The following is a 27,336-nucleotide window of genomic DNA, read 5'->3' as shown; positions in this document are numbered from 1 at the left end:
TCTCCCTCCCTCCCTCCCGCTCTCCGTTTTCTTCCTTTCTCTAAACTCCCTGCTGCGCTTCTCAAACGTCGGGCGCGGTCAGTCGGAGAGGCGGGGAGGGGAGGGAGGGGGGGGAAGGGGGGCATATTGTGGGCCTTATGAGGTGTGGACGGGGATCGCATGGGGGGGAGGGGGGTTGGGTGACGTAGGAATTGTGTGATGTGTGGAAGGGGATCTTTTTTTTTAGGGGGGAGGTACTGTGAAAGGAGGTTGTGAGGTGTGGACAAGGTAGTAGGGGGAAAGGGGGAGGAAGTTGTCTGGGGGAGGAAGTTGTCTGGGGGGAGGGATTGTTGAAGGTGTGGCAAAGGCATAAGAGAGTGGTTGGGTTGGGTTGGGTTAGGTTCTTGAGAGGGAGGGATGGGGAGGGAGGGAGGGAGGGATGGGGAGGGAGGGAGGGAGGGATGGGGAGGGAGGGAGGGATGGGGAGAGGAGGGAGGAGGGAGGGATGGGGAGAGGAGGGAGGGAGGGAGGGATGGGGAGGGAGGGAGGGAGGGATGGGGAGGGAGGGAGGGATGGGGAGGGAGGGAGGGAGGGATGGGGAGGGAGGGAGGGTGGAAGGGGGAGGGAGGGAGGTAGAAAGAGAGAGAGAATAAAAGGAAGACTTTTCTTTTCCTCCTTTTCTCCTCCCTCTTACTCTCCCTCCTCCTTTTCTTTCTCTTCCTTTTCTCTCCGCTCCTTTTCTCACACTACCCTTTCTTTCCCTTTCCTCATTCTCTCCTTTTCCCGCCTTACCTTCTTTTCCCTTTATTGCTGGCCTCCCTCCTTTTTCCCTTTTCCCTCTATTCCCATTCCCTTCAAACCTCTCTCTCTCCCTCCCACTCTCTCCCTCCCACTCTCTCCCTCCCACTCTCTCCCTCCCACTCTCTCCCTCCCACTCTCCCACTCTCTCCCTCCCACTCTCCCACTCTCTCCCTCCCACTCTCTCCCTCCCACTCTCCCACTCTCTCCCTCCCACTCTCCCACTCTCTCCCTCCCACTCTCCCACTCTCTCCCTCCCACTCTCTCCCTCCCACTCTCCCACTCTCTCCCTCCCACTCTCTCCCTCCCACTCTCTCCCTCCCACTCTCTCCCTCCCACTCTCTCCCTCCCACTCTCTCCCTCCCACTCTCTCCCTCCCACTCTCTCCCTCCCACTCTCTCCCTCCCACTCTCTCTCTCTCAACCTGACTTCCCTTTCCAGTCCTCATCGCCCCTTTCCCCCAATTACCGTTCCCCTTTTCTCCCTTTGTTTCGTGCTGAATCAAAGTCATTCGTTCATTAGAAGAGTGCAGGAGACATTTAGGCAATAAAGACGACGAAAGATTTTGAAAATTTCTCAAACGACTAAAACGAAGCAGCATCTGATGCTTCGTCGACTTTTGAAGGGGAAGTAGCATCTGGTAAAACAAACAAAATAAACAAACTCCCGATTGATAACATAATCAGTTCATCTCGTGAGGTCGTTAACCCTATTCCCTTCCTTTTGAACGACTTAATCCTTTAATCTTGCTGCCGGTAAAGGGTTTAACCTATGGAGGTTAACTACATCGTTATGTTTCGAGATTTTTTTTAGACGTCCAAGTGATGTTATCCAGTTAAGAAAAACTCTTCTTCGAGACAAAGGGTCGATAGCTTTGTCGAACCAGACTATTTTGGAACCCGAGGAAAGGTACTTATCACAGAATCAACGCTCTTCAGTTATTTATAAATACGATTGGAATTAAGAAAACATGATTCTCGGAAAAGAATAAATTGGAGAGAGGATATTTTCTCTTGCAGAAATACCGTGACATTTTGTTTTTGTTTTTGTTTTTTCTTAGGGGGGAGGTGGGGGAAGAAAGTGGGAAATGATGTGTGATCAAACTTTGTCGTCGGGTTTTCGTCCGCGCCGGAGGTTCTCAGCTGGAGGTCCAGAAATCCGGAGATCCAGAGGTCCCGGGGGTCCAGAAGTCCCGGGGGTCCAGAAGTCCCGGGGGTCCAGAAGTCCCGGGGGTCCAGAAGTCCCGGGGGTCCAGAAGTCCCGGGGGTCCAGAAGTCCCGGGGGTCCAGAAGTCCGTGGGTCCAGAAGTCCGTGGGTCCAAAAGTCCGGAGGTCCAGAATTCCGGAGGTCCAGAATTCCGGAGGTCCAGAATTCCGGAGGTCCAGAATTCCGGAGGTCCAGAAGTCCGGAGGTCCAGAAGTCCGGAGGTCCAGAAGTCCGGAGGTCCAGAAGTCCGGAGGTCCAGAAGTCCGGAGGTCCAGAAGTCCGGAGGTCCAGAAGTCCGGAGGTCCAGAAGTCCGGAGGTCCAGAAGTCCGGAGGTCCAGAAGTCCGGAGGTCCAGAAGTCCGGAGGTCCAGAAGTCCGGAGGTCCAGAAGTCCGGAGGTCCAGAAGTCCGGAGGTCCAGAAGTCCGGAGGTCCAGAAGTCCGGAGGTCCAGAAGTCCGGAGGTCCAGAAGTCCGGAGGTCCAGAAGTCCGGAGGTCCAGAAGTCCGGAGGTCCAGAAGTCCGGAGGTCCAGAAGTCCGGAGGTCCAGAAGTCCGGAGGTCCAGAAGTCCGGAGGTCCAGAAGTCCGGAGGTCCAGAAGTCCGGAGGTCCAGAAGTCCGGAGGTCCAGAAGTCCGGAGGTCCAGAAGTCCGGAGGTCCAGAAGTCCGGAGGTCCAGAAGTCCGGAGGTCCAGAAGTCCGGAGGTCCAGAAGTCCGGAGGTCCAGAAGTCCGGAGGTCCAGAAGTCCGGAGGTCCAGAAGTCCGGAGGTCCAGAAGTCCGGAGGTCCAGAAGTCCGGAGGTCCAGAAGTCCGGAGGTCCAGAAGTCCGGAGGTCCAGAAGTCCGGAGGTCCAGAAGTCCGGAGGTCCAGAAGTCCGGAGGTCCAGAAGACCAGGGATCTTATACCCCCTCGAGATCCCCCGAGGCTCCCACAGGGAAACCACAATCCAGAAACCAAAACTACTCCCTGGACATCAAACGATTTCCTTCAGCCTTGAGAGGACCTCCCGAAGACTCGAAAATAAACACCAACGTCATACAACGCGACAGAGGCGACGCGCCGAACTGAGAACGAGGCGGACCCGGCCGAGTCCTCCTCGCAGGGGGATGGTGTGGGGAAGAGCCCGGAGGAAAAATCTTGGATTTGTTGCCAAAGTGATTTAAAGGGGCGCCCAGGTGGAGGGAAGGAAGGCCGGAGTCAAAAGTCAAAGGAAATAGTGTGACAATATATTTAAGGGAGGATGTAACCATGGCAACGGGAGACTGTCCAAAAGTTGGAGATTTTCTTGGCTTTGGTCTTACCTCTTCAGTACCGTGATGCAGTTTTCCTGGTTGGCGCAAAGTTATTTCATTCACCTTTGCGGCACACTTTCCCCCTCCCTCTAAAGTAGCGAGAAGAATATACCTAATCTTATTTAATCTTTAAAACTTCTTAGACCAACCATCATTTATAGACCCCAACTAAGGAAAATATATAGTCTAATAAAGGCATGAATAAGAATATCAAAAGTGCCTTGTTACCGTAGGGGTTGGTTAGTGCCAGGGTGATTAATCGTGTCACCAGAGAGAATAAGGGGAAAGTGCCACTCCGTACAGAAGGCTCAAGATAAAACAACAGAAGTACGTTACTACCGTATGGGGTAATAATTGTTTCCTCGTCCTCCTTACCGTCTTGTCCTCCCCCCATTAATCACCTCCTTTATTCCCTCCACAAACTCCAGTCCGCACCTCCCTCTCTCTCTCTCTTTCTCTTTCTCCCTCCCCCCTCTCTCTCTCTCTCTCTCTTTCCTCTTCCTTAACTTTTTCTTTCTGTCACTCAGTTTTTGTCCCTTCTCTACCTTCCCACCCTTCCCCATCCTTCCCTCTTCCTTTCCCCCCTTCCCCTTTTTCCCCTCTTTTTTCCCCAACTTTTCATTCCTCCTTAAACTCTTATTCACTCTGATGTATCTATCCATTCTTCCACACCCCTTTGTATTCATACCCATCTACCTTCCATTTCAACTCTCCACATCACATCCCTTTCTCATTCAATCCCACCCTCAACATCCCCTCCCTACCCCCACATCCCCATCCTTCTCCCATGAACCTTCCCATTCTTTCCCACATTCAGTCTCCTTCCCTTCCCTCCATATTCCTTCCCTCCCCCACTTTCCCTCCCACTCTTCACATCTCCTTCCCCTCACATCCCCTTCCACCCTCCACATCCCCTTCCACCCTCCACATCCTCTCCCACCCTCAACACAATGCCCCCCACTCTCCATACTCCCCTCCCACCCTCAACACCCCCTCCCTCCCTCCCCTGAGCCCCTCCACCACTCCATCTTTCTCCGAATTCCGTCTACGATTATCTCGGCTTTCCATGCTCTCTTGGAGTGCCCACTCCATGGAGTGGCGACTGATTGGAGTGCTTGGCCGCTGGAGTCCCCCGCTAACTGCCACGCTCAGTGCCGCGTCTAGTTGTATTCATTACAACTCGTGCCAGTGCCGCGCGCGCGCGTACACACAATCACACTTTTTTTTTTTTCTTTTTTTTTTTACTGATAGTACGCCCATCGCTTGAATTAAGTGTGATAACACAAGTTGTATAATCTTGTCCGGGTTCTCTTCCAGCTGAGTAAAAATGTTTGCCACTAGCCAGAGCAAAAATTTGTAAATGTCATTGTACTGGAATTGTTGCAACTCTATATTAGTGTGTCTTATGTTAATGTATGCATCTGCGACGAGATGAGTGTTCGCTCTTGCCGTTCCTGTGCGGAGGGCACTTGTCCTCCACTTATATAACAACTATTTATTTATTGATATTATATATATATATATATATATATATATTTAGCGTTTGTAGATGCTCTCTTCCCCCTTACCCTGCGTCTCAGGCACGGAGGAAGATTCTGGGGAAGATACAAGTGCTAATTAGTGCTTGAACAGAGTTTCATCCATTTCACTAGCATCGATAACTGAATAAATTCATCTGGGGCTGAAATAGTTTGGTGAAAAAAAAATCTTAAAGAGAAACCAAAATTTCTTAAAGAGCGTCATCTTAGCGAAGAGTTTAGTTGAGGTTCTAAATCAGACCTAAAAACAAATTCTTAAGGAGCTAAAGAACACATTTTCTTAAAGAGCTAAAGAATAAAATATCTTAAAAAGAGCCTCATCGTAGCGAAAGGGTTGAGGTTCTCAACCACAGCGAAAAAACAAAATTTCTTAAAAGATGTCGCCTCAACCCAGTTGGTAACAACTAGAAGACCTTGTCAAGAATCTAGGAAACCATGAAATAAATATTTTTGTTTTTGGGTTTTGTTTTTAATAATCAATTTGGGTGGGGAGATAAATAGAGGGGTCCACGGTGATCTTCAAGGATCTATGGCGAAGGGGAGACCGGAATGAAAAAGGCTAAGAACCACAGCCTTGATCTCTTGAGCCCTCGACTGAATAAAATCCTTTGGCTTTCGATAAAACAAAATTTCAGAAGCGCGCCATTGCAATAAAAGTGTTGATGTTTTTAGAAATGGGGATCTGCTTTGTCAGATCCAGTCCTTCCAATTGCTTGAAGTGAATCTCAAGTGACTACTTATGTGAATGTGTTAATGTGCTCCTCGTAACTTTGAGAGTCGAGACGGTGGGACGAGGGTTCGAGTTCCATCATCATCAACGTCATCATCACCGTCATCATCATCATCATCATCATCATTGGTTTATTGAGTTAACAGCTATACAGAGATACAATGACAATATACAACTTATGCTCATTTTAAGACCATTCTAAGTTGAATGAATAATGAACATAGGGGTGCTAGGTGACTTAAGTCCTTAGAGCGATAATGTCGGGGTCATATCAGCGATGATAAGGTCGAAGGTGTATCCTCTTGTTTTAATGTGTTCATGTATGAATGTATGTTCCTCTAAAGCACACACATGCACTCACACACACACACACACAAACACACACACATATTAGTATTTCATATAAGGGTACTACTCATATGTATCGTGTGTTTGTGTGTGTGTGTGCGTGCGTGTGTACGCCCGTATGTATACGTTTTTACGTTCTTACGTACTCGTGTACGTTTCTCTATCCCCAGCGTTTCTGTGAACACATTTGTGTATATAAACATACACCAGTGCTCTTCGTGTACGTGCGTGTGCATATATGTGTGTGTGCGCTCGCGTGTGTGTGCGTGCGAGGGTGAGTGTTTGGAGGAGGAGCGTCAAGTGCTCGACACCCGACTACCCACTCGGTGGCGACGGCGCCTCCAGCCTCGTCTAGAGGGACAGGGGGCAAGGGGCAAGGGGCAAAGCCTGACGGTTCCTATCCGACATGGGAAATGGGTTAAAGGAGCCATACCAACAGGACACGACACACCGTAGATAGACATGTCGTCATTGGAGTGACTTTGTTAGAAGTGTGATTAAAGGTAGCATGAGTGTTAAAAGTGCCTCAAGTATTAGAGATTCCTCAAGAGTTACCTGGCACCTTAGAGGGTTGTATAGGACCTCAAGTGTCAAGGAGGACTTAAAGGGCGAGGTGTCGGCCTTGGATGGTACAAAAAAAAATTGTCAGAAGCGCTGGATGACTTTCCTCTTGACAAATAAAAAAAAAACGGCGAAAAGGTCAAAAACGAAAACGAGGTACTCGCACAGGGCCGTTCCGGAAAAAAAGAACATTTTTAATTCGAAGTCGCTTGTCAGTGTCCGGGAGGTGTCGCTGAAATGACTTTTTTTTTAGATTTCATGAAAGAGGAGTCTTGGTGATAGAATAGATTAAGATAAAGAGCAAGAAAAAGTAAAAATAAAAAACAAGTTAAGAAAGTACCAAAGCATACCAGTAGAAAAAAAAATAGTCTACTGGTTAACTTACAAATCAGCTGCTGACGAGCTATAAAGCAGCTACCACCAGGAGGCTCTCAGCTGTGCCCGAAGCTTTCTCTATCTTTTCTGTAAACCAAGGCGAGGCAGATTTGGGGGTCGAGTCTGTAGCTGTTGGGAACCGAGCCAAGGCCCACGTGGAGGTTCAAAGTCATGATGAATGAATATACTATATATTTAGTGAAGGAGTCCACGCCAGGAGACGCCTTGCTACGACCAGTGGGAAGTTATCGAATATACAGGAAACTATTATCTCCTACAGCGTTAGCCAGAACAATATCTGTAATGGTCGTCACATCACTGAAAAGATTAATCAAATTTTTCTTAACCTTCTTCGCGTCCGTAAAAAGGGACAAGGGAATGAGTAGTATCCCGGCAGAACTTAAAGGAACAGTGCCAACAAGTATGGAAGGAGTTAACTCATCCATATGTATACAGACAAGACTATATCTTTAGCATAACGTTCTTACCGTTGTACCAGCTATTAGTTCTGGCAGCTGTACATCACAGCCACCTACTTCACTTTCCCATAGTTTCTTCTGTCTCTTCATGTCAGTCCTAGAGGACCACCCTGCCTTCAGCTGAATAAAATCACCTGAATCCTACTATAAGGAGCCACAGTATATTGTGAGAAAATATCTTCCTTTGCCTATTTCGATGCTCACGTGAGGGCAACACTGCGTCTTCCTATTGCGGGTTGTCAGGATTGAAATCTCCCCCTCGTCCTCGCACCCTCGTTGGTTATTGATAGTTTGATTGTGATGTAGGGCTCGTCGTAGCTCGTAGGCTGTAGAAGAGTGAGCCTTTTTTTTCATCAGCTCGGGGTGGCCAGGGATCTCATTCGGTGACAAACTCTACGGAGACTTCTCACCACATATCGGAAAGAACATGCTCACATATACGCGTTTCTATGTGTGATTCACCAGTCTTGGATCACGTGTTGCACTCGTGATCGGCATCTATCACCCTCCTGGATGAGAATTTAGAGTTCATATATGGGTGTATCTATAGGTAATGCTGTAACCTTACACCCAACTCTTTGCCCACCAGAGTTAGAGTACCCACTTGCAGTGTGTGTGTACATACATAAAGACGCACATATGAGGCTTTTGATAAGTTATATACGAGGACTAAGTTATAGACTCTTCAAGCGTAGGCCTACTCCTACACAAATACCCACAAACACACACAGTCATCCACGTTATTATACATAAAAGCGAACAGGCACATGCGTACATAGGTGCACACCCGTATATACGCCCGTGCACACACACGTCCGCGCTCAAACACATACGCATATATGTACGTACACACACACGTTCACACACATACATACGCACCCACACACATGCACGTGCGCTCACACACACACACGTCCACACACACACACGTCCACACACACACAAACACACATTTACGCAAACACATACACAGAGCCTCGTAGGGGGTCCAGCCATAAATCAGGAGGAATAAAATCGGGCAGTCGCGCCACCCGCTGGCTGGGTAATGGGCCGGCCCCGCGCGCGCGACGCATAGGAGGGGATGGGGAGGGGAGGGATAGGATGGAAGGGTACGGGGAGGGTATGGAAGAGGCTGGGAGAGATGGGTATGGGATCGGGAGGGATAGGACGGGAGGGTATGGGATGGGGAGGGAATGGGAGGGGAGGGGATGAGGAAGGGAAAGATAGGGAAGGGAGGGGATGGAAAGGGAACGTGATGGGATGGGAAGGACGCGTCACCATTAGTTATTGTTACCATTAATATTACCGGTATCGTTATCATTAACGGTATAGTGATTACTATTACTGTTGTCCTTATTACTATTACCATTATTGTTACCGGTGATGTTATAATTACCATTACTATTTTTATTACCGTTTATCATTACTATTACTGTTATTACTGGTCATCTTTATTAACGGTTATTGTTACCGTTGCCATTACCGTTATCGTTACCATGACCGTTTTATTTACCATTACTGGTATTGTTATTACTGTTATTTACATTACAGTTACCATTACCTGTACCGTTACCGATTATCATTACCATTACTAATACCGTTACAGTTACTATACCGTTACAGTTCTCATTACCATTAGTTATCTTTACTATTACAGGCATCGTTACTGTAATCATTACTATTACCGTTATCATTAATATTTTATTACCATCATCGAAATAGACATCGTCACCGTCAGCACCATCAACGCCTCCTCCGCCGCCATGCATTGGTCTAAGTTCCTCAAGTAGTTTCTGTCGTTTTCTTTTCTTGTGCCGTGTTCCAGTTCGAGTCCCTCTCCTTCACAAACTCCCGCACAGATAGATGTTCGAAGTCGGACCCATGTTGCCTCAGTCCCGTATCAACTCCTTCAATTGTTTCTCCATAACGCGTTTGCTGCTGTCGACTACGTGGTTAGCTTAATCCTTATGAGCTTTGTCTCATTCTTAACCTCTGTAGCAGGTTTAAGGCCGATTAGCGGATATTATAGAAATGGATAAATAAATAAATAAAGTTTCAAGATATTTCCCTACATCGACACTTCGACTTAAATCTTCGTTCCTTTCTCTTCGGAGCAGCTCTCAATAGATTTTTTTTTTTTTACACTTGGAGTTTTTTGAAACGTGTTATTAAAGAGTATATATTTGTGGCTGGACACAGTTTCTTTGGGTTTGTAAGACTCCGAGCAGAAGAGTTTGTACAGTGGCCGAACCCGTATGTAGACGTTAAATCTACGCACAGATTTATGTACAAACCAATGTATGAATAATTACCGTGCGAGATATATATATATATATAGTGTGAGAGAGAGAGAGAGAGAGAGAGGGGGGAAGGAAGAGAGAGACAAAGAGAGAGAGAGAGAGACAGACAGCAAAAGCGAGAATGCGTGTGTGTGTGTGTGTGCGTGTGCACTCGTGCGTTCGTGCATTCGTTTCCCATTGTAAACTCCATTGCATGAACGGTGATGTATGTGTTTCCACGTGCGTGTGCATGAATGTTTGCCCCGGGCCTGTTTTTGCACTCATCACCATAACAAATCTCTCTTTTCTTCGCTCTGGTCCAAGACGGACCCAACTTCTGAAACTCGTTAGTTTTCGGGAAAGCATACGATCGTCTCGTTGGTCAGTTCGTGAACGAGTCTTTCCGTCCGTTGGTCGGTTGGGCAATGTGTATTCTTCATCTATTTCAAGATCTTTAAATTGCTTAGAGGATGTATTATGCGTTTGTGTGTTTGGAAAGGCTTCAACAAGCAAAATGTACGTTTAATAAAAGTTTCATCTTCACGTGGTGTCTACTCTGACCAATGTGTATTTACCAAGTTTTAGTGTACAGAGTTGGAGCAATGCTCATGGTGCCCCGTCTCTTTCCCTCCATTTGTCAAAGCTTGCCTTGAATCGTTTTGATAGTGTCGGCTTGGGTTATATTTTTATCTAACTTTTTCCACAAGTCCACACTTCTATGTGGAAAGGTATACTTCTTGACAAATCTAAAAAAATAATAATTGTGTGTATGTGTGTGTGTATGTGTGTAGATATAGGAATTAAGAAAAAGAATCTAATTCATAAGATATGAAGAATAAATAGGGAGGAAGGGCATGTGAAATGTGAGTTGGGAAGACCGGATTAAGGGACAGGAGAGAGATAAAAGAAAAAGAGGGGGAGGGGGGAAGGAGAGGGAAAGAGAGAGAGGAGAGAGAGATTCAAAACCAGGGCAGTATTCAGCGTCCCTTCCTGAATGCCACATGGTCGTCCAAAGCCTTCGGGGCCAAGTCCACATAGCCGGGAGATTGTCAAGAGGCCGTCGTTTTGGAGGCCATTTTCTCCAAAGGGGCAGTGACGTCACACACCGTTCTTGTTCTCGAAGTGTCGTGTCGTGGCCCCAGGTTGCCGACCGACCGACCATAGGGCAGCAGAGAGACGAGGATTCCATTCGAATGAGGAGAGAGGGGTAATGTGGAGACCATCTCTCCCTCCATGTCTATGCCTCTCTTGCTCCTTCTATGCCTCTCCCTCTCCCAGCATGCCTATGCCTCTCCCTCTCCCAGCATGCCTCTGCCTCTCCATCTCCATCTCCCTCCATGCCTCTGCCTCTCCCTCTCCCTCTCCCTCCATGCCTCTCCCTTTCTCCCTCCAGCCTCTCCCTCTCCCTCCATGCCTCTCCCTTTCTCCCTCTCCCTCTCCCTCTCCCTCCATGCCTCTCCCTCCATGCCTCTCCCTCCATGCCTCTCCCTCCATGCCTCTCCCTCCATGCCTCTCCCTCCATGCCTCTCCATCTCCCTCCATGCCTATGCCTCTCCCTCTCTCCCTCTCCCTCCATGCCTCTCCCTCTCTCCCTCTCCCTCCATGCCTCTCCCTCTCTCCCTCTCCCTCCATGCCTCCTCTCCCTCCATGCCTCTCCCTCTCCCTCTCTCCCTCTCCCTCCATGCCTCTCCCTCTCTCTCTCTCCCTCTCCCTCCATGCCTCTCTCTCTCTCTCTTCTATATATTTTTCTTCAACCCTTGCCTCTCAGTCACAAGATGATCGATCCTCAATGGTATAGTGACTATACAGTTGCAAAATAATCCCTCTATACAGACTCATGTATGGTGTAGAGTCCTGTGGGGGAAGGGAGTGGAAGAAGGGGGGAGGGGGAGATGAATTCCCACCCCAATTTTTTTTTTTCTAAAATTTTTTGGGGGAGGTGGGGAGAGAGATCTCCTTTGTCATGGTGTCACTGCCAACGCCCTAACCATTCCTGAAATGTGATTATTATCGTGTGTTGTCAGAGTGGTTTTCACGGTTTGTTGCCGACGTGTGGGGCGGTGGAAGGGAGAAGGGGGGAAGGGGAGGGAGAGGAAGGAAGGTGGGGGGGGACTAGTCTACCTGTGTCTTTCGGCCCCAGGCTAGAGGAAAGGTTCTAGGAGTTGCAAGGGCATGGGGGGACCTCAGAGGGAGGGGGGGGGAGTGTCACAAAGGGGGAGGGGGGAAGAGGCGGGGAGGGGGGCCAAGAAGGGGGGGAATAGGGTTAAGGGCTAAAAACGAAATCTCTAAGAAAGAGATTGCAAGGACGTGGTCGAAAGGAAAAGGTGAGGAGCCTACTACGCCAGGAGGCGCCGAGTAGCTGCGGCCGAAGCCGTCCCCTTGCCCCACGTACTTGGAGTCATAAACCTCGTTGACACGGGGGCTAGTTTAGTAGCCGCTAGTGCTAGTTGCAAGTTAACACACTTAAGCGGCTAGTAAGTCATAATACTAGGATAGTTTGGAAGTATACTAACTTTTCGTTGACATTAGACAAGTAGAGGAGGAGTTTGCAAGTCGTTAGTACTAGTGACTACTAAACTAGTTCCTTGTCAACGAAACTGTAGGCCTGGTGAAGGAGATTAACAAAACGAAGGAACAGCGCAAGTTCAAAGTGTTCAGTATTCTCTCTTAAGTGGAAGTTACTCTGGTCCGTAGAGGTACCACTAAAGTCACTAAAATATCAACTACGTACAATATGTAATCAATGTTCCCATACGGGGCGAAGAGACAAGACGAGTAAAAGAGAGATTTAGGATGGTAGCGGAACGGAGGGCCGGCGCAAATTAAAATTAATCAACATTCCTCTTCGACTGAGAATTAAGTCTCCAGTCATGAAATAACGCTGCGTGGCTCTGGTCCGTAGAGGTATTATTAAAGCCTCTAAATTATTGACTGCTTGAGATTTATGCAGTGGATACCCCACGGGATGGGTGGAGTCCAGGACTGAAGGATGATATCTTTTGAGGAGAGAGGAGAGGAGGAGGAGAAAGAAGGAGGATACAGAAGAAGAAAAAAGTCAAAGTCAAAGACGAAGAAGTCAAAGACGAAGAAGAAGAAGAATTGAAAATAAAGAGAATGGTTTGATGGTGGAGGAAAGGGAGCAGAGAATGGAGATGGAGGAAATGGTAGTGGGAGTAAATAGAGGAGGGAGGTTGAGGTAGTGGAGGAGGGGAGGGGAGGGAAAGCTTAAGGGAGACAATCGCAAAGACTGGAGGTAAGAGTAGAGGGAGGGAGGGAGAAGGGAGGGAGTGATGTTAGGAAAATGAAGGCGCCATTGATGGAGGGAGTGTTAGGAAGAAGGGAAGAGGGAGGAGGGAGGGTGGAGGAGGGAAAATGGAGGAGTGGGGAAGTGTATAGATGGAGGGAGTGTTAGGAAGAAGGGAAGAGGGAGGAGGGAGGGTGGAGGAGGGAAAATGGAGGAGGGAAAATGGAGGAGTGGGGAAGTGTATAGGGCCCATACTCAGTAATGGAAGTGATGAACATCACACGAGAAGAAAGAGACAGGTTGAGTGGAGGAGGTTGAGGAGGTTGAGGTCGAGATGGTGGTCGAGGTGGGGGAGGATGTGGAGGGGGAGGGAGAGGAGGAAGAGACTATTAGCTAGTGGTGGAAAAGGGAGAGACAGTGATGGAAAAGAGTCGAATACGGTGGTGGTGATTATAGTGGTGGTGGTGGTGGTGGCGGTGGTGGTGGTAATGGTAATGTTGACTGTGGTGGTGGGGGGGGGTTGTGGTGATGGTGGTGTTGATTGTGGTGGTTGTATGTGGGGAGGGGGGTAGAGATGTGGTGAGGGGGGATAGAGATGTAGGGGAGGGGAGATAGATATGTGAGGGAGAGGGGGGAGTGGTGAAGAGCTCGACTGCGGAAAGTTTTCGTTACTGTTAGAGGGAGGCATAGATGGGTTGGGGGGATTAAACGGGGATCCTCAGAAGAGTTAGAAAGTGTTGGGGGGATAAAGATAAGAGTAGGGGAGTTGTGTTAGAGATGGGAGGAAGGGGGTGGGGGGGCAGGTAGTACTGGTGAGAATAACCAGGCTGTGATTTGTCGGGACCCAGATGCAACTGATGGGGACCAGATGTGGGGGAGTGAGGGAGTGTGGGGAGGGGGAGAGGGTGGGGGAGGGGAGAGGGAGTCTTTGATGGGGACGATGATGAAGGAATTGACCAAGTATTGGTGGAGGGGGTGGGAGAGGTAGGAGAGAGGGCGAGAGGTGCTGGCTGTGAGAGGGAACATGGGTGGTGGGGAGATGGGGGGCAATGGCTGGTGGAGGATAAGTGTGGAGGAGAGATGGATTAAGGGGAGGAGGAGGTGGAGATGGTGGAGGAAAAAATTGGACCGGAAGAGAGAATAGAATGAGGACGAAGAAGAGGTAAAAGAAGGAGGTGGAGGAAGAGGAGTAAGAGAAAGGAGGAGGTGGAAGAAAATGTGAGAGGCGGAAGAGAGAGAATAGAATAAGAACGAAGTAGAGGTAAAAGAAGGAGGTGGAGGTGGAGGAGGAGGAGGTGGAGGAAAAAGAGGAAGAGAAAGAGGAGGAGGAAAAGGAAGAAAATGAACGAGAGGGAAGAGAGAAAAGAATGAGGACGAAGAGTTAAACGAGTGAGGAGATGGGAAAAGTGGGATTAGGGAATGTGTGTGGGGGGTGAGGGAGGATGGAGGGGGCGGGAGTGGGGGGGGGAAGCCTCGTCCTTGTGCGTCTGACGAATTGAAGAGGCTCTTTAAGGAACACTATTACACCTCCTCTTCCTCCTTCTCATCCCCATCCCCATCCCCATCCCCATCCCCATCCCCCTCCCCCTCCTCCTCCTCTCCCTTTTCCTCTTCCTCTTCCTCTCCCTTCTCCTCTTTTCATGCTCATATTACATCTCCTCCTCCTCCTCCTTCTCCTCCTTCCGCTTTTCCTCTTGTTCCTCCTCCTACTACTACTACTCCTCCTCTTCCTCCTTCTCCTTCCGCTCCTCCTCCTATTCCTCCTTCTCCTTCCGCTCCTCCTCCTCCTCCTCTTCTCATCCTACTCCCATTATTCCTCCTCCTCTTCTTCCTTCCCCTCCTCCACTTCCTCCTCATCCTTGCCACCACCACTTAGAAATAATTCTCAAAGATATAATTTTTCGCTATTTCTTGGCCCATGTCGCGAAGTACCACCAGCCTCACATCCGTCAACAATCTGTGTCTTTCCAGCAGTCTTGTTTGTACATTTCTCGAGAGACAAATTTCCCATAAGTCACTTTCCACTCTCTTTTTTGGGAAAGTTTTGTTTCCCCATTAAGTAACTCAATGGTGGCCTCTTCTTATTTTACGCTATTTTCATTTTTCTTTTTTCATTGAAATTAATTTTCCACACCTGTCTCCAATCATAAACCCAGCGTGCGTGCGTGTGTGTGTGTGTGTGTGTGTGTGTGTGTGTGTGTGTGTGTGTGTGTGTGTGTGTGTGTGTGTGTGTGTGTGTGTACCTGTTTCCATGCTCTACCGATTTCCTGTATCTTTTTTATCTGTACACGAAAGTGCATAGCATCGATCTCTGAATCACTCAAGACTATCTACGTGCATGCCTGCGTGTACGTACATGTGTGTGTGTGTACATACGTGTGCGTGTACACACGTGAGTGCGTGCGTGCGTACGTGCGTGAGTGAACACAAACTCGACTCGAATGGGAAAAGGTCTCGAGAGCACTCGTAGGGAATTGTAGCCGCGGGGGAGGGAGGGAGAGGGGGAGGGAGAGGGGAGGGAGGGAGAGGGGGAGGGGGAGAGGGGAGGGAGAGAGGGGGAGGGAGAGAGTGAGGTAGAGTGAGGGGGAGAGAGGGAGGGGGAGAGAGGGAGGGGGAGAGAGGGAGGGAGAGGGAGGGGGAGGGAGAGTGAGGGAGGGGGAGAGAGGGAGAGAGGGAGGGGGAGGGGGGGAGGGAGAGAGAGGGAGGGGAGGGGGAGACACGGGTGGGGTGGAGAGAGAGGGGGAGGGAGTGGGAGGGTGGGCACACGAGTGGTGGTGCGTAGTGGTGATGTCATAGGATGTGGTGAGGGATGGATGTAACTGATGTGATGCGCCTTCGTCTTAGGCACAGGACAGAGAAGATTAACTGTCGAAGAAAAATGAAATAAGATAAAGTAAATAAATGAATAAAAGAACTACGAAATTTTGACATAAATGAAGCGTTGGTGACTAAAAGAACGCAGATCTTAGCAAACGGGTATTCGGTTACAAAATGTGAACTAATATAAATAGATTAAATACATAGGTTATATCAGAACGAGAAGACTGTATTGAGGGAGCAAAGAATAGGTTATGAGTAATAAACAATTAAATTACGAGAAGTCTGCAAATGGATCGTCACCTTGACCCTACGTATTAGGAGTTCACACATAACCGACGTGACTCCAACACGTGCAAAGGACGATAGAAACAGACCTGCCACTTGCCAAACCAAACAGTAAGTAGAGAATAGAGCCTATATTAATAATGGGAAATCTAGAGCTACAAAGAGAAGGTAGTAGACCTAAGAGAATATGAGAATATACAACGAGAGAGTTTGTTTATTAAGAGTAAACGTGTTAATAAAGAGAAATAGTTTCTACCAAGAGTTGAAGAGTGACGAATTTCTCTAGAATCTAGATGCATAGGAGATCGGTTGTACACCTACAAAGAGATGATGTACAAAGAGCAGATGGAGTCTGGTCCACAAAATAACTCGACGGAGTCGGACCTGGAGAAATGTGGTTACAAAGAGTAGGCTTGACGGGGGCGGTTGTGCGAGTCAACAAAGAGTGGTTATTATGGCTACAAAGAGGAGGTGTCTGCTGGGCTATAGAGTCGGGACGGGACGCCTGAACGATTCTGTCTTTGTGTGGCAACTTCCAATCACTTGTCGCCGCCGCCAAAACCAGAAACTGTGTCTGTTGCATAGTGGCTTTCCTTGTCGTGTTTGTCTTCCTTGTTGTGTTTGTCTTCCTTGTTGTGTTTGTCCTCCTGGGTCGTTCTGTCGTCTATACTTTTGAGTCTTTTATTCGGGAGCTGGATCTGTACAGGGTTCGGGTGTATGCGAACGAGAGATTCGATTTTTTTTTTGTCCCATGATAAATGGAAACGTTAAAGTAAACGAAAGTTTTCCTCGAACACACGCGCGCACACACGCATGTACACACACACACGCAAACGTGCATGTACACGCAAACGTGCATGTACACGCAAACGTGCATGTACACGCAAACGTGCATGTACACGCAAACGTGCATGTACACGCAAACGTGCATGTACACGCAAACGTGCATGTACACGCAAACGTGCATGTACACGCACCCACGCATGTATACGCACCCACGCATGTATACGCACACGCGCATGTACACGCGCATGTACACGCGCATGTACACACGCATGTACACACGCATGTACAAGTGCACACGCATATACGCAAGTGCACACGCACACACATATGTATACGCACACGCGCATGTACACACGCATGTACACGCGCATGTACACGCGCATGTACACGCGCATGTACACGCGCATGTACACGCGCATGTACACGCGAATGTACACGAATGTACACGAATGTACACGAATGTACACGCGCATGTAAACACACACACGCATGTAAACACACACACGCATGTAAACACACACACGCATGTAAACACACACACGCATGTAAACACACACACGCATGTAAACACACACACGCATGTAAACACACACACGCATGTAAACACACACACGCATGTAAACACACAACGCTCTCATCTCCCTCTCTAATTAAATGATAGACGCACGACAAAACTGATTAAAAGACTTTAGAGTAATTACTCAGTTACTTAGCTTCTGGTAGGGTTATAACAAGGTCCCGTGATTTATGAATACATTAGGTACAAGACTCATTAAGCCCCCTCCCTTCTTAAACAAAACAAATCAATAAGTAAATAAACAAGTAAAGAAATAAATGAACAAGTCAATAAATATGTAAATAAAGAAAATACCTTTATGTGGTGATCCCCTACCTGGGGAAAGGCGAGGAGCGAGATCCTTCAAAAAATAAATAAATAAAAATAAATTAATTAATTGATAAATGAATAAAACAAAACACGTCGGGATCATTACTGTCGCTTTTTTTTTTTTTTATCAAAATAATAACTTTCCGAAGTAGTCAGTTTCGATATAGTGGATGGGGGAGGGACATTGCTATAGGCTAGGATAAATTAAAGTTAGGCTCAAGTTAAGTTAAGGTTTGGTTTAGGTCTAGATAGGCTTGGGTTTTAGGTCTAGTTAGATCTAGTTGGGTCAAGTCCGGTCTGGTTATCTTAGGTCAAGTGAGGTTTAGTCAGAAGGGCGGAACCTAGATGGTCGACCGCGGAACTATCTTGGAATCCTGTCTGGAGTTCGACAGGGTGGCCCTGGGCGCAGGTGCAGGTTGCAGGTGCACAAGTGAGCGCGCCCCTTGGCCTGAGGTGTTCTCATCTTCGTCGGTTCAACAAAGAAGTGCTTTATGAAATTATTTTTAAACTAAACATTTTCCCCCGAATTTCTACCGCAGTCAGTAAATGCTTGAGACAGGTCTGGAAACTCAGGTTTATTGATCTAATAACTCACATGAGGTTAATTAAATCACCTGGCGACTTGTGGAACAAAAAGAAGACCCTTTATCATTTTTTTCTTTTCTTGTTTAATGTTACTAAGTCATGTTCACACTGCCTGGCCTTGAGCTTTGACGACCCCACTTGATGCTCCTCGACTCCCCAAGCACCAAAGAACCATAACCTTCCCTCCCACCGACGCCCCCCTCCCCCCACCCGACCACACGAAGAGCAGATAAACAGCTTCTGCCAATACTTGGCCACTTGGCTCCTCTGATGGAAAGATAAGAGATATACTGTTCTGACATGAAAAAGATGATTGAAATTGTAGCATAATAGTGAGGTGATATGTGGATGTATTATATTACATGCTCACGTCCAAGTACATACACTTATACGTACACACACACACACACACACACACACACACAGAAAGAGAGAGAGAAATTGAAGAGTAAGAGACAAGAACCCACGAGTGTTGGAAGAAATTCAACCAAGGCTGACAAGAATATATCTTGAGACCGGTCCCTGGACCAAATGTCAGCCCTTCGGGGTTGCACCTGCAGATGGAGGTGAAGAAGTTGGGTTTTGAAGGCGGACGGCAGAGAGAGATGAGTCTGACATCATTCTTGCAAGACCTCCAACCGGGACCTGTCATTGGTCCATTGTTGCGGCGTGCGTGCGTGTGTGCATGCGCGCGACCAATCATTCGGAACAAAGCAAACTAACGGAGCATAACCACACCCATTCTTTTGTTCTAGTTTAGGTGAACTCCCACGTAGACAATTGTCATAGTCTCTGCTTCTCAGTAAACGTTTACCATTGATCGCCCGATTATTATATGAAGACGTTCCGTTTGGTGTAAAATTGATTTATGCCTGTTTAAACGTAAATCGTTTCTCCAGTAAGGTATTAGATATGCTCAGATGGTGCGGAGCCTACGCCAGGAGGCGCTGAACCCGTCACCTTTGCTTTTGGGGGATTGCTGGGACGCGTAACTAACAACCACTGCTGGGAATAGGGAGGAACCGTAGGACTCGAACCCACAACTGAGCGAATGCGAGACCAGTACGCTTCCGATGACGCCACCAGGGGGACAAAAGTTATAGAGTACTGCAACGTAAAACTTGTATTGACACAGCGGTGGGGGTACACTGCACATCTAAGGCGTCCTCACAGCAGCCACAAAAGCGTGAGAGGTAATGAGTTTTACCGTCAAAATTAACGAGTTTCTGCAAACAATATCTGCTACTTTTGTGCATTGTTGTCACTGTTAAGCAACATTACAACTGTGACAATATTACAACTGGTTACATGCACATGGACGTAACAGCTTTTTTTTTTTTACAATGCGTAAAAGTAGCAGTTGTTACTGCAATGAGGACACCTGTGATCACCCCTATTACGTTGAAGGAACAGGTAATTGAACAATAATGAAACATGATATTATTCACATAATACTTCTGTTATCAACCCACTTGCAGGTTCAATTCAACTTGGGACAAATTCACTCATCACGGCCAGCTTACCCTATCGTGTCCTATCCTAACTTAACCTAACCTATCCTATCCTTACCTAACCTGTCCTGTCCTTACTTATCCTATCCTAACCTACCCCAATCTAACCTACCCCAATCTAACCTACCCCAATCTAACCTACCCCAATCTAACCTACCCCAATCTAACCTAACCCAATCTATCCTAACCCAATCTATCCTAACCCAATCTATCCTAACACAATCTATCCTAACCCAATCTATCCTAACCCAATCTATCCTAACCCAATCTATCCTATCCTAATCCATCCTAATCTAATCTATCCTGTCTTAATCTATCATAATTTATCCTAACCTAACCTAATCAATCCTAACCTAATCAATCCTAACCTAATCTATCCTACCCTAATCTACCCTAACCTAATCTATCCTATCCTAATTTATCCTAATTTATCCTAACCTATCCTAACCTATCCTAACTTATGCTAATCTAACCTAACCCAAAGTCTTCAGGAAACACAGGAACTTAGGGCCAAATCAGGGATAGTTTCGTCATGATTTACCATTTATCCGATTTCGTTAACAAGTATCTATTTTCTACGAATCCAATAACATTGTCCTTTCTTTTGTCCGCCAGGCCACTTCCTGGGCCAACACACCGTCCTGGACGTCTTGAGGGACGCCGGCTTCAATGTTGCGCACGTGCCCCCGGATCAGCGTCTGCGCAGGTGCGTCACAGGCAGTGCGGTTGCCCTCATGTCACCATTCGACTTTATTTTTATTTTGCATTTTATGTTATTTTATTGTTGTTATTATTATTTTTAATTTCATTTTATTTATTTTTTTATTCGTTTTATTTTATTTATTCATTTGTTTGTTTGTTTGTTTTTTGTTTTGTTTTTGTGCTAAGAATGGGGGTAGTTCGGGATCGAACTTCGTACTAATGAGATGTCGACCAGTGGAGACCCCCTTTCAGTTCGGAGACTATTTTCGAGTGTTTGTGTTTGTGTTAAAGTGTTTATGTTCTAAAGACTGAAGTTTGTCATTAATTACCAACCCTGTCCCGCCCCCGCCTTTGCTACGATCACGTACTTCTTTAGATTTTCGTTTCTAATTATCGCCAGACGGTTTTATTAAGCACAACAAAATAACGAGAGGACGTCTCCGTAGCAAAGAGGCTAATTGGTTTCCTTCTGCTGAATAAAATTGCCTGAGAGATGACAGGGATATTGGCCTGTGTACATGTGTATACATGTGTACATCTGTATACATTTGTGTACATTTGTGTACACTTGTATACGTTGACTCGAGGTCCATGTACGACACCCCACCCCACCCCCAATCTCAACACTAATATCCTTCACGAGAGTCTCGTCTCATCCCAAGTGCGTCTCCTGCCACAGGCATTTGTGTACATTTGTGTACACTTGTATACGTTGACTCGAGGTCCATGTACGACACCCTACCCCACCCCCAATCTCAACACTAATATCCTTCACAAAAGTCTTGTCTCATCCCAAGTGCGTCTCCTGCCACAGGCACAAGAGAAGACGCGGCCACAGGGGCGGCGGCGGCGGAGGCGGCGGCGGCGGCGGAGGAGGAGGCGGCGGAAGAGGAGGAGGAGGTGTGGTGCCAGAGCTAACGGTGCTGCAGGACTTCTCACTCTCGGGGCAAATCCTGGACGAATCGAACCACGCCGACCCGGCCTTCGCCAGGTGAGGATGACCTTTATACACGCATGCAGATTTCGTAAAGTGTCTTCGAAGGTCGAGCGTTGGAGGGCGAGCGTTGGAGGACGACCCTTCTATACGCATGTCGACTTCGTAGAGTGCCTTCGAAGGTCGAGCGTTGGAGGACGACCCTTCTATACGCATGTCGGCCTCGTAAAGTGTCTTCCAAGGTCGAGCGTTGGAGGACGACCCTTCTATATGCATGTCGGCCTCGTTAAGTGTCTTCCAAGGTCGAGCGTCGGAGGACAACCCTTCCACATGCATGTCGATCTTGTAAAGTGTCTTGGAAGGACGAGCATTGAGTAAGCTCCTCCTCCAGCATTGCGATGTACTTTGTTCGTTTTGTTCTGGTTAAAGACGGATGATTTTATGCGGCTGGAGGAGAGGTCTGCGAACTGAAGGATGGGATGGGGTTTCGGTCGCCAAGCCATTTTATTAGGTCGCTAAGGGTTTGCAGAAAATAATTATTTTCCCACTACAAATATATTATAATTATATACTGTAATAATTAAAACACATGATGCCTAGTTTTAGGATTCTAAGCAGACCATGATTAAATAAAAACTCCAAAGCAGAAAATTTATTTGTAGGCTTGGGTCGCGATGCTTAATTTGTGCAAAATTTTGGGTCGCGATGCTTGATTTGTGCAAAATCTTGGGTCGCTGCCAAAAAAGGTTAAGAACCACCTTCTTCAGGCTGAGGTCATCGCCTGGTCATAACCGGAACTAAATCAACAAAGTACGTCACTGGACTGACGGGTTAGGAAATTTTATTAAAAGGAAAATCTGGTCCATTAGGGACTAGGACGAAGTGTGGATTGAATGCCTTTAACCCCTAACCCCAAGCACCTAGCCCCAAGCACCTAACCCCAAACCCCAAGCACCTAACCCCAAACCCCAAGCACCTAACCCCAAACCCCAAGCACCTAACCCCAAACACCTAACCCCAAACACCTAACCCCAAACACCTAACCCCAAACCCCAAGCACCTAACCCCAAACCCCTAACCCCAAGCACCTAACCCCAAGCACCTAACCCCAAGCACCTAACCCCCATAATCTCCTTTTGATCCTATGGGAATAACTTGACAGTATGGGAGGTGATGAGGAAGATGTGTAACATTATTAACCAAGTTGTCTGGATTGAATGTCCTTTATCCCCAACCCCTTTTGATCCCAAGGGATAACTGGACAGTGTGGGAGGTGATGGGAAAGAAGACGATAAATGTTGCTTTAGGGACCCCACCCACGATCCGATCTGGTCTTGAGGCCGCCGGAGAGATCTAGTTGGATCCGACCAGATTGGATCGTGTATGTACCGATTTCGGTTTGTCCGACCCACATACACGATCCAATCTGGTCGTATCCGACCAGATCTGTCCGGCGGCCTGAAGACCAGATCGCACCGTAAATGTGGCCTTAGGCGAAGAAAAACATTACGTGGTGGAGAGATGAAGGAGATGGGATTGCCGGGGACGGGAGGAGAGGCGAGGGAGGGTGGGAGTCGCTGGAAATGTGTTGCCTAATAGCTATATGCATTATCTTTCGAGTGTTCACCAACCACGCTTGAGCGAATGCACTTGTACGAAGGGGAGCTTAATTCGGTGTTTGCTATCATAAACCCAATTGATATGTGCTTATCCAGCCGTGCTTGCCAGCTGTCGCTCCGTACGAGTCCATGACCGAAGAGGTGGAGAGCACGCAGGCAGCAAAACAGAAATACAAGAATCTTGGATTGTTGAACGAGGGAATTAAAAGTAGCGTGTTTTCCTATTTCTGTTTTAAATATGTGTAAGGGGGAGGTAAAGGGGGGGGGGTAAGGGGAGGTAAGGGGGGTGAGGGAAGGCGAGGAAAAGGAGGTTCCTCTTAGCGAAGTTCGTTATCCACTTCGTTATCCACTTGGTCGTCCACTTGTGCCACCGTGCGCGTGTGTTTGCAAAGGGGCGAGTTCTCGCGCGAGCACTCACGATCCCCGCGCAAGAATAACAAATCCCAAGATTTTTTTTTTTTTTTTTCTTGAAGAGTTCTTCAGCGGAGGTACGCGTTTCAAAACGGCTGAAAGTGGCAGAAGGATAACGTTGCCTGAACGAGTTTTGGGCAGGGAAATGATGTGCTACGCAGTTCACGCAAGTTAAAAAAAAATCTGGAAACCTTAATTGGTCTCATGTCGCCTCGGTGTCTTTGCAAGCTCACAGCAGAGGTTTCACTTTGTACTGGCACATCTTCTCACCTCTGCCACTCCCCCCGTCTCTCCCCGTCTCTGCCCGTCTCTCCCTCTCCGTCTCTCCCTCTCCGTCTCTCCCTCTCCGTCTCTCCCTCTCCGTCTCTCCCTCTCCGTCTCTCCCTCTCCGTCTCTCCCTCTCCGTCTCTCCCTCTCCGTCTCTCCCTCTCCGTCTCTCCCTGTCTATCTCCCCGTCCCCGGCCCGGGAGTGGTTCGAAAAGGGCCCGGGAGTGGTTCGAAAAGGGCCCGGGAGTGGATCGAGGAGTTGCATGGGAGTGGATCGAGGAGGGGCCGGGAGTGGATCGAGGAGGGGCCGGGAGTGGATCGAGGAGGGGCCGGGAGTGGATCGAGGAGGGGCCGGGAGTGGATCGAGGAGGGGCCGGGAGTGGATCGAGGAGGGGCCGGGAGTGGATCGAGGAGGGGCCGGGAGTGGATCGAGGAGGGGCCGGGAGTGGATCGAGGAGTTGCATGGGAGTGGATCGAGGAGTTGCATGGGAGTGGATCGAGGAGGGGCCGGGAGTGGATCGAGGAGGGGCCGGGAGTGGATCGAGGAGGGGCCGGGAGTGGATCGAGGAGGGGCCGGGAGTGGATCGAGGAGGGGCCGGGAGTGGATCGAGGAGGGGCCGGGAGTGGATCGAGGAGGGGCCGGGAGTGGATCGAGGAGGGGCCGGGAGTGGATCGAGGAGGGGCCGGGAGTGGATCGAGGAGGGGCCGGGAGTGGATCGAGGAGGGGCCGGGAGTGGATCGAGGAGGGGCCGGGAGTGGATCGAAAAGGGCCCGGGAGTGGATCGAAAAGGGCCCGGGAGTGGATCGAAAAGGGCCCGGGAGTGGATCGAAAAGGGCCCGGGAGTGGATCGAAAAGGGCCCGGGAGTGGATCGAAAAGGGCCCGGGAGTGGATCGAAAAGGGCCCGGGAGTGGATCGAAAAGGGCCCGGGAGTGGATCGAGGAGGGGCCGGGAGTGGATCGAGGAGGGGCCGGGAGTGGATCGAGGAGGGGCCGGGAGTGGATCGAGGAGGGGCCGGGAGTGGATCGAGGAGGGGCCGGGAGTGGATCGAGGAGGGGCCGGGAGTGGATCGAGGAGGGGCCGGGAGTGGATCGAGGAGGGGCCGGGAGTGGATCGAGGAGGGGCCGGGAGTGGATCGAGGAGGGGCCGGGAGTGGATCGAGGAGGGCCCGGGAGTGGACCGAGGAGGGCCCGGGAGTGGACCGAGGAGGGGCCGGGAGTGGACCGAGGAGGGGCCGGGAGTGGACCGAGGAGGGGCCGGGAGTGGACCGAGGAGGGGCCGGGAGTGGACCGAGGAGGGGCCGGGAGTGGACCGAGGAGGGGCCGGGAGTGGATCGAGGAGGGGCCGGGAGTGGATCGAGGAGGGGCCGGGAGTGGATCGAGGAGGGGCCGGGAGTGGACCGAGGAGGGGCCGGGAGTGGATCGAGGAGGGGCCGGGAGTGGATCGAGGAGGGGCCGGGAGTGGATCGAGGAGGGGCCGGGAGTGGATCGAGGAGGGGCCGGGAGTGGATCGAGGAGGGGCCGGGAGTGGATCGAGGAGGGGCCGGGAGTGGATCGAGGAGGGGCCGGGAGTGGATCGAGGAGGGGCCGGGAGTGGATCGAGGAGGGGCCGGGAGTGGATCGAGGAGGGCCCGGGAGTGGATCGAGGAGGGCCCGGGAGTGGATCGAGGAGGGCCCGGGAGTGGATCGAGGAGGGCCCGGGAGTGGATCGAGGAGGGCCCGGGAGTGGATCGAAAAGGGCCCGGGAGTGGATCGAAAAGGGCCCGGGAGTGGATCGAAAAGGGCCCGGGAGTGGATCGACGAGGGCCCGGGAGTGGATCGAGGAGAGCCCGGGAGTAGATCGAGGTGGGCCCGGGAGTAGATCGAGGAGGGGCCAAGAGTGGATCGAAAAGGGCCCGGGAGTGGATCGAGGAGGGCCCGGGAGTGGATCGAAGAGGGCCTGGGAGTGGATCAAGGAGGGACCGGGTTTGATTACTAGTAACTACTTTCCCTCGAACGCATTTCCCTTAAGTGCAACAGCTGCACGTTGTTAATCGAAGCGATTTGATTCTCCGTCAGGTTCCTGTCGCAGCAGCAACAAGAGGCGTCGAGGAGGAGGACCCAGGGGAGAATGGGCGTGGCCCCCACCACGCCTCCTGGCCGGAAACACGCCCACTTCAACGACCTGTGGGTGCGCATAGAGCCTCAACATGGAGGGTAAGTGACGATCATGACCAGATATGAACTCGTACTAATTTGTGACGTGTATTGTGTGTACACACATGTTCTGTGATGTAGTCACGAATAATACACGATTTCCTTGTGATGCGTTTGTTGTGCGTGTACATACATTTTTTGTGACGTACAGTCAGGAGCAAAAGTTTTGACCCATTCAGAGTTTTTGATAATACAAAATTCAAATTCTTTGGATACCTTTTTGTATCTATTAAGAAGATTACCTCTTTTACTAGTCTTTCTTCACTCATTCTTTCCATGTGTCCAAACCATCCTAATATTCTTTCATCAACCCTATCTCCCAAATCCTTTTTCACCCCTGTTCTCCTTCTCACCTCCTCATTTCTCACTCTATCCAGCCTAGTAACCCCCACCATACTTCTCAGACACCTCATCTCAAACACATTCAAACTCCTTCTCTCTTCTTCTCTTATGTTCCATGTTTCTGCCCCATACAGTGCTGTTGGCACAATCACTCCTTCATACAGTCTCCTCTTCGCATCCATTCCCAAATGTCTATTCCTCATTACACTCTTTAATGGAAGGCAGATGTGGAGGGAGTGAACATGAGGGGACGTCCTAGGATGAGGTGGATGGATGGGGTGAAGGGGGCTTTGGGGAAGAGGGTAATGTCTGTTGAGGAAGGAAGGGAGAGGACGGAAGACAGATGTGAGTGGAGAATGGTTGTATATGGATGATGTTGTGATTGCATGAGGAGGAATGGGCGGGGTGGGTGGGGGGTGGGGTAGTATGTGTGAGTAAATTTTGACGCAGCCCGAAGGGATTTCTCCCCGTCCTCTCCTTATATGCAAGGGGGGACGGAGAGGGGGGGGTCGCCGATTAAATGAAGCGGCCTTGCTGTGGATGTGCTGTGTCTTGCGACACTGCTTCTGACCCAGGGTGGTGGGCAGGGTGCAGGGATGACCCGTCATCCAGGAGGTGCTCAGATGAGAGGGAGGGTGGGAGGGGTGTGGAGTGTATTTAGGGATGAAATGGGTGGGAGTGTTTTTATGCCTTTCCCTTTTTGGCTACCTCCCTTGGAAGGGGAAAAGCCTTGGTATATGTATGTAAGAAGATTACCTAACTGCAAGCTAAATACTACATAGGAAAATACATACATCACGTACTCGACAAACATGAATATCATTCTGACGTTATGAGAAATGTAGCGTGGGTCAAAACTTTTGTTGATGACTGTACGTGTACACGTATGTGAGTGTGTATATGCGTGCGCTTGTGTCGATCTATCCGGGGGTGGGGGGTGGGGTGAGGGGTGGGGGGTGGATTGCCTGTGAAATTGGGTACCAATACTTTTTAACATTATGGATAAACGAAATTTTCATCAAATGGTAAATTTCCATAATCTGACCTGTCACTCCTTCGATCATACGTAAGGGCGACGTCATAGCTAGTAGTTATAATTCTTCAGACAAGCTCTTGCCTTGCCAGTTTTTTTATGCGGTTGTTTTCGATTGATTTTCTTTTAAGCGGA

General features: G+C 49.1%; 1 protein-coding gene across 3 annotated transcripts in view; it reads left to right on the top strand.

Annotated features, from left to right (window-relative positions):
- The window catches only part of LOC143037962 (metalloprotease TIKI1-like), a 436,427-nt gene that overhangs the window by 394,109 nt on the left and 14,982 nt on the right, over positions 1–27,336 (top strand). For all 3 annotated transcript variants that reach the window (XR_012967541.1, XM_076206694.1, XM_076206693.1), the window contains 3 exons: positions 20,315–20,405; positions 21,216–21,392; positions 25,689–25,826. Coding sequence is in view for 2 of the 3 variants with exons in the window: in XM_076206694.1 (XP_076062809.1) it covers positions 20,315–20,405; positions 21,216–21,392; positions 25,689–25,826 (406 nt within the window). In the remaining variant the exon portion in view is untranslated. The remainder of the gene's footprint in view (positions 1–20,314; positions 20,406–21,215; positions 21,393–25,688; positions 25,827–27,336) is intronic.

This window comes from Oratosquilla oratoria, chromosome 23 (genome assembly GCF_046742065.1).
Source record: "Oratosquilla oratoria isolate Oo_2021 chromosome 23, ASM4674206v1, whole genome shotgun sequence".
In the NCBI taxonomy this organism is placed as follows: domain Eukaryota; kingdom Metazoa; phylum Arthropoda; class Malacostraca; order Stomatopoda; family Squillidae; genus Oratosquilla; species Oratosquilla oratoria.
This window is presented reverse-complemented; position numbering and strand designations above follow the sequence as displayed.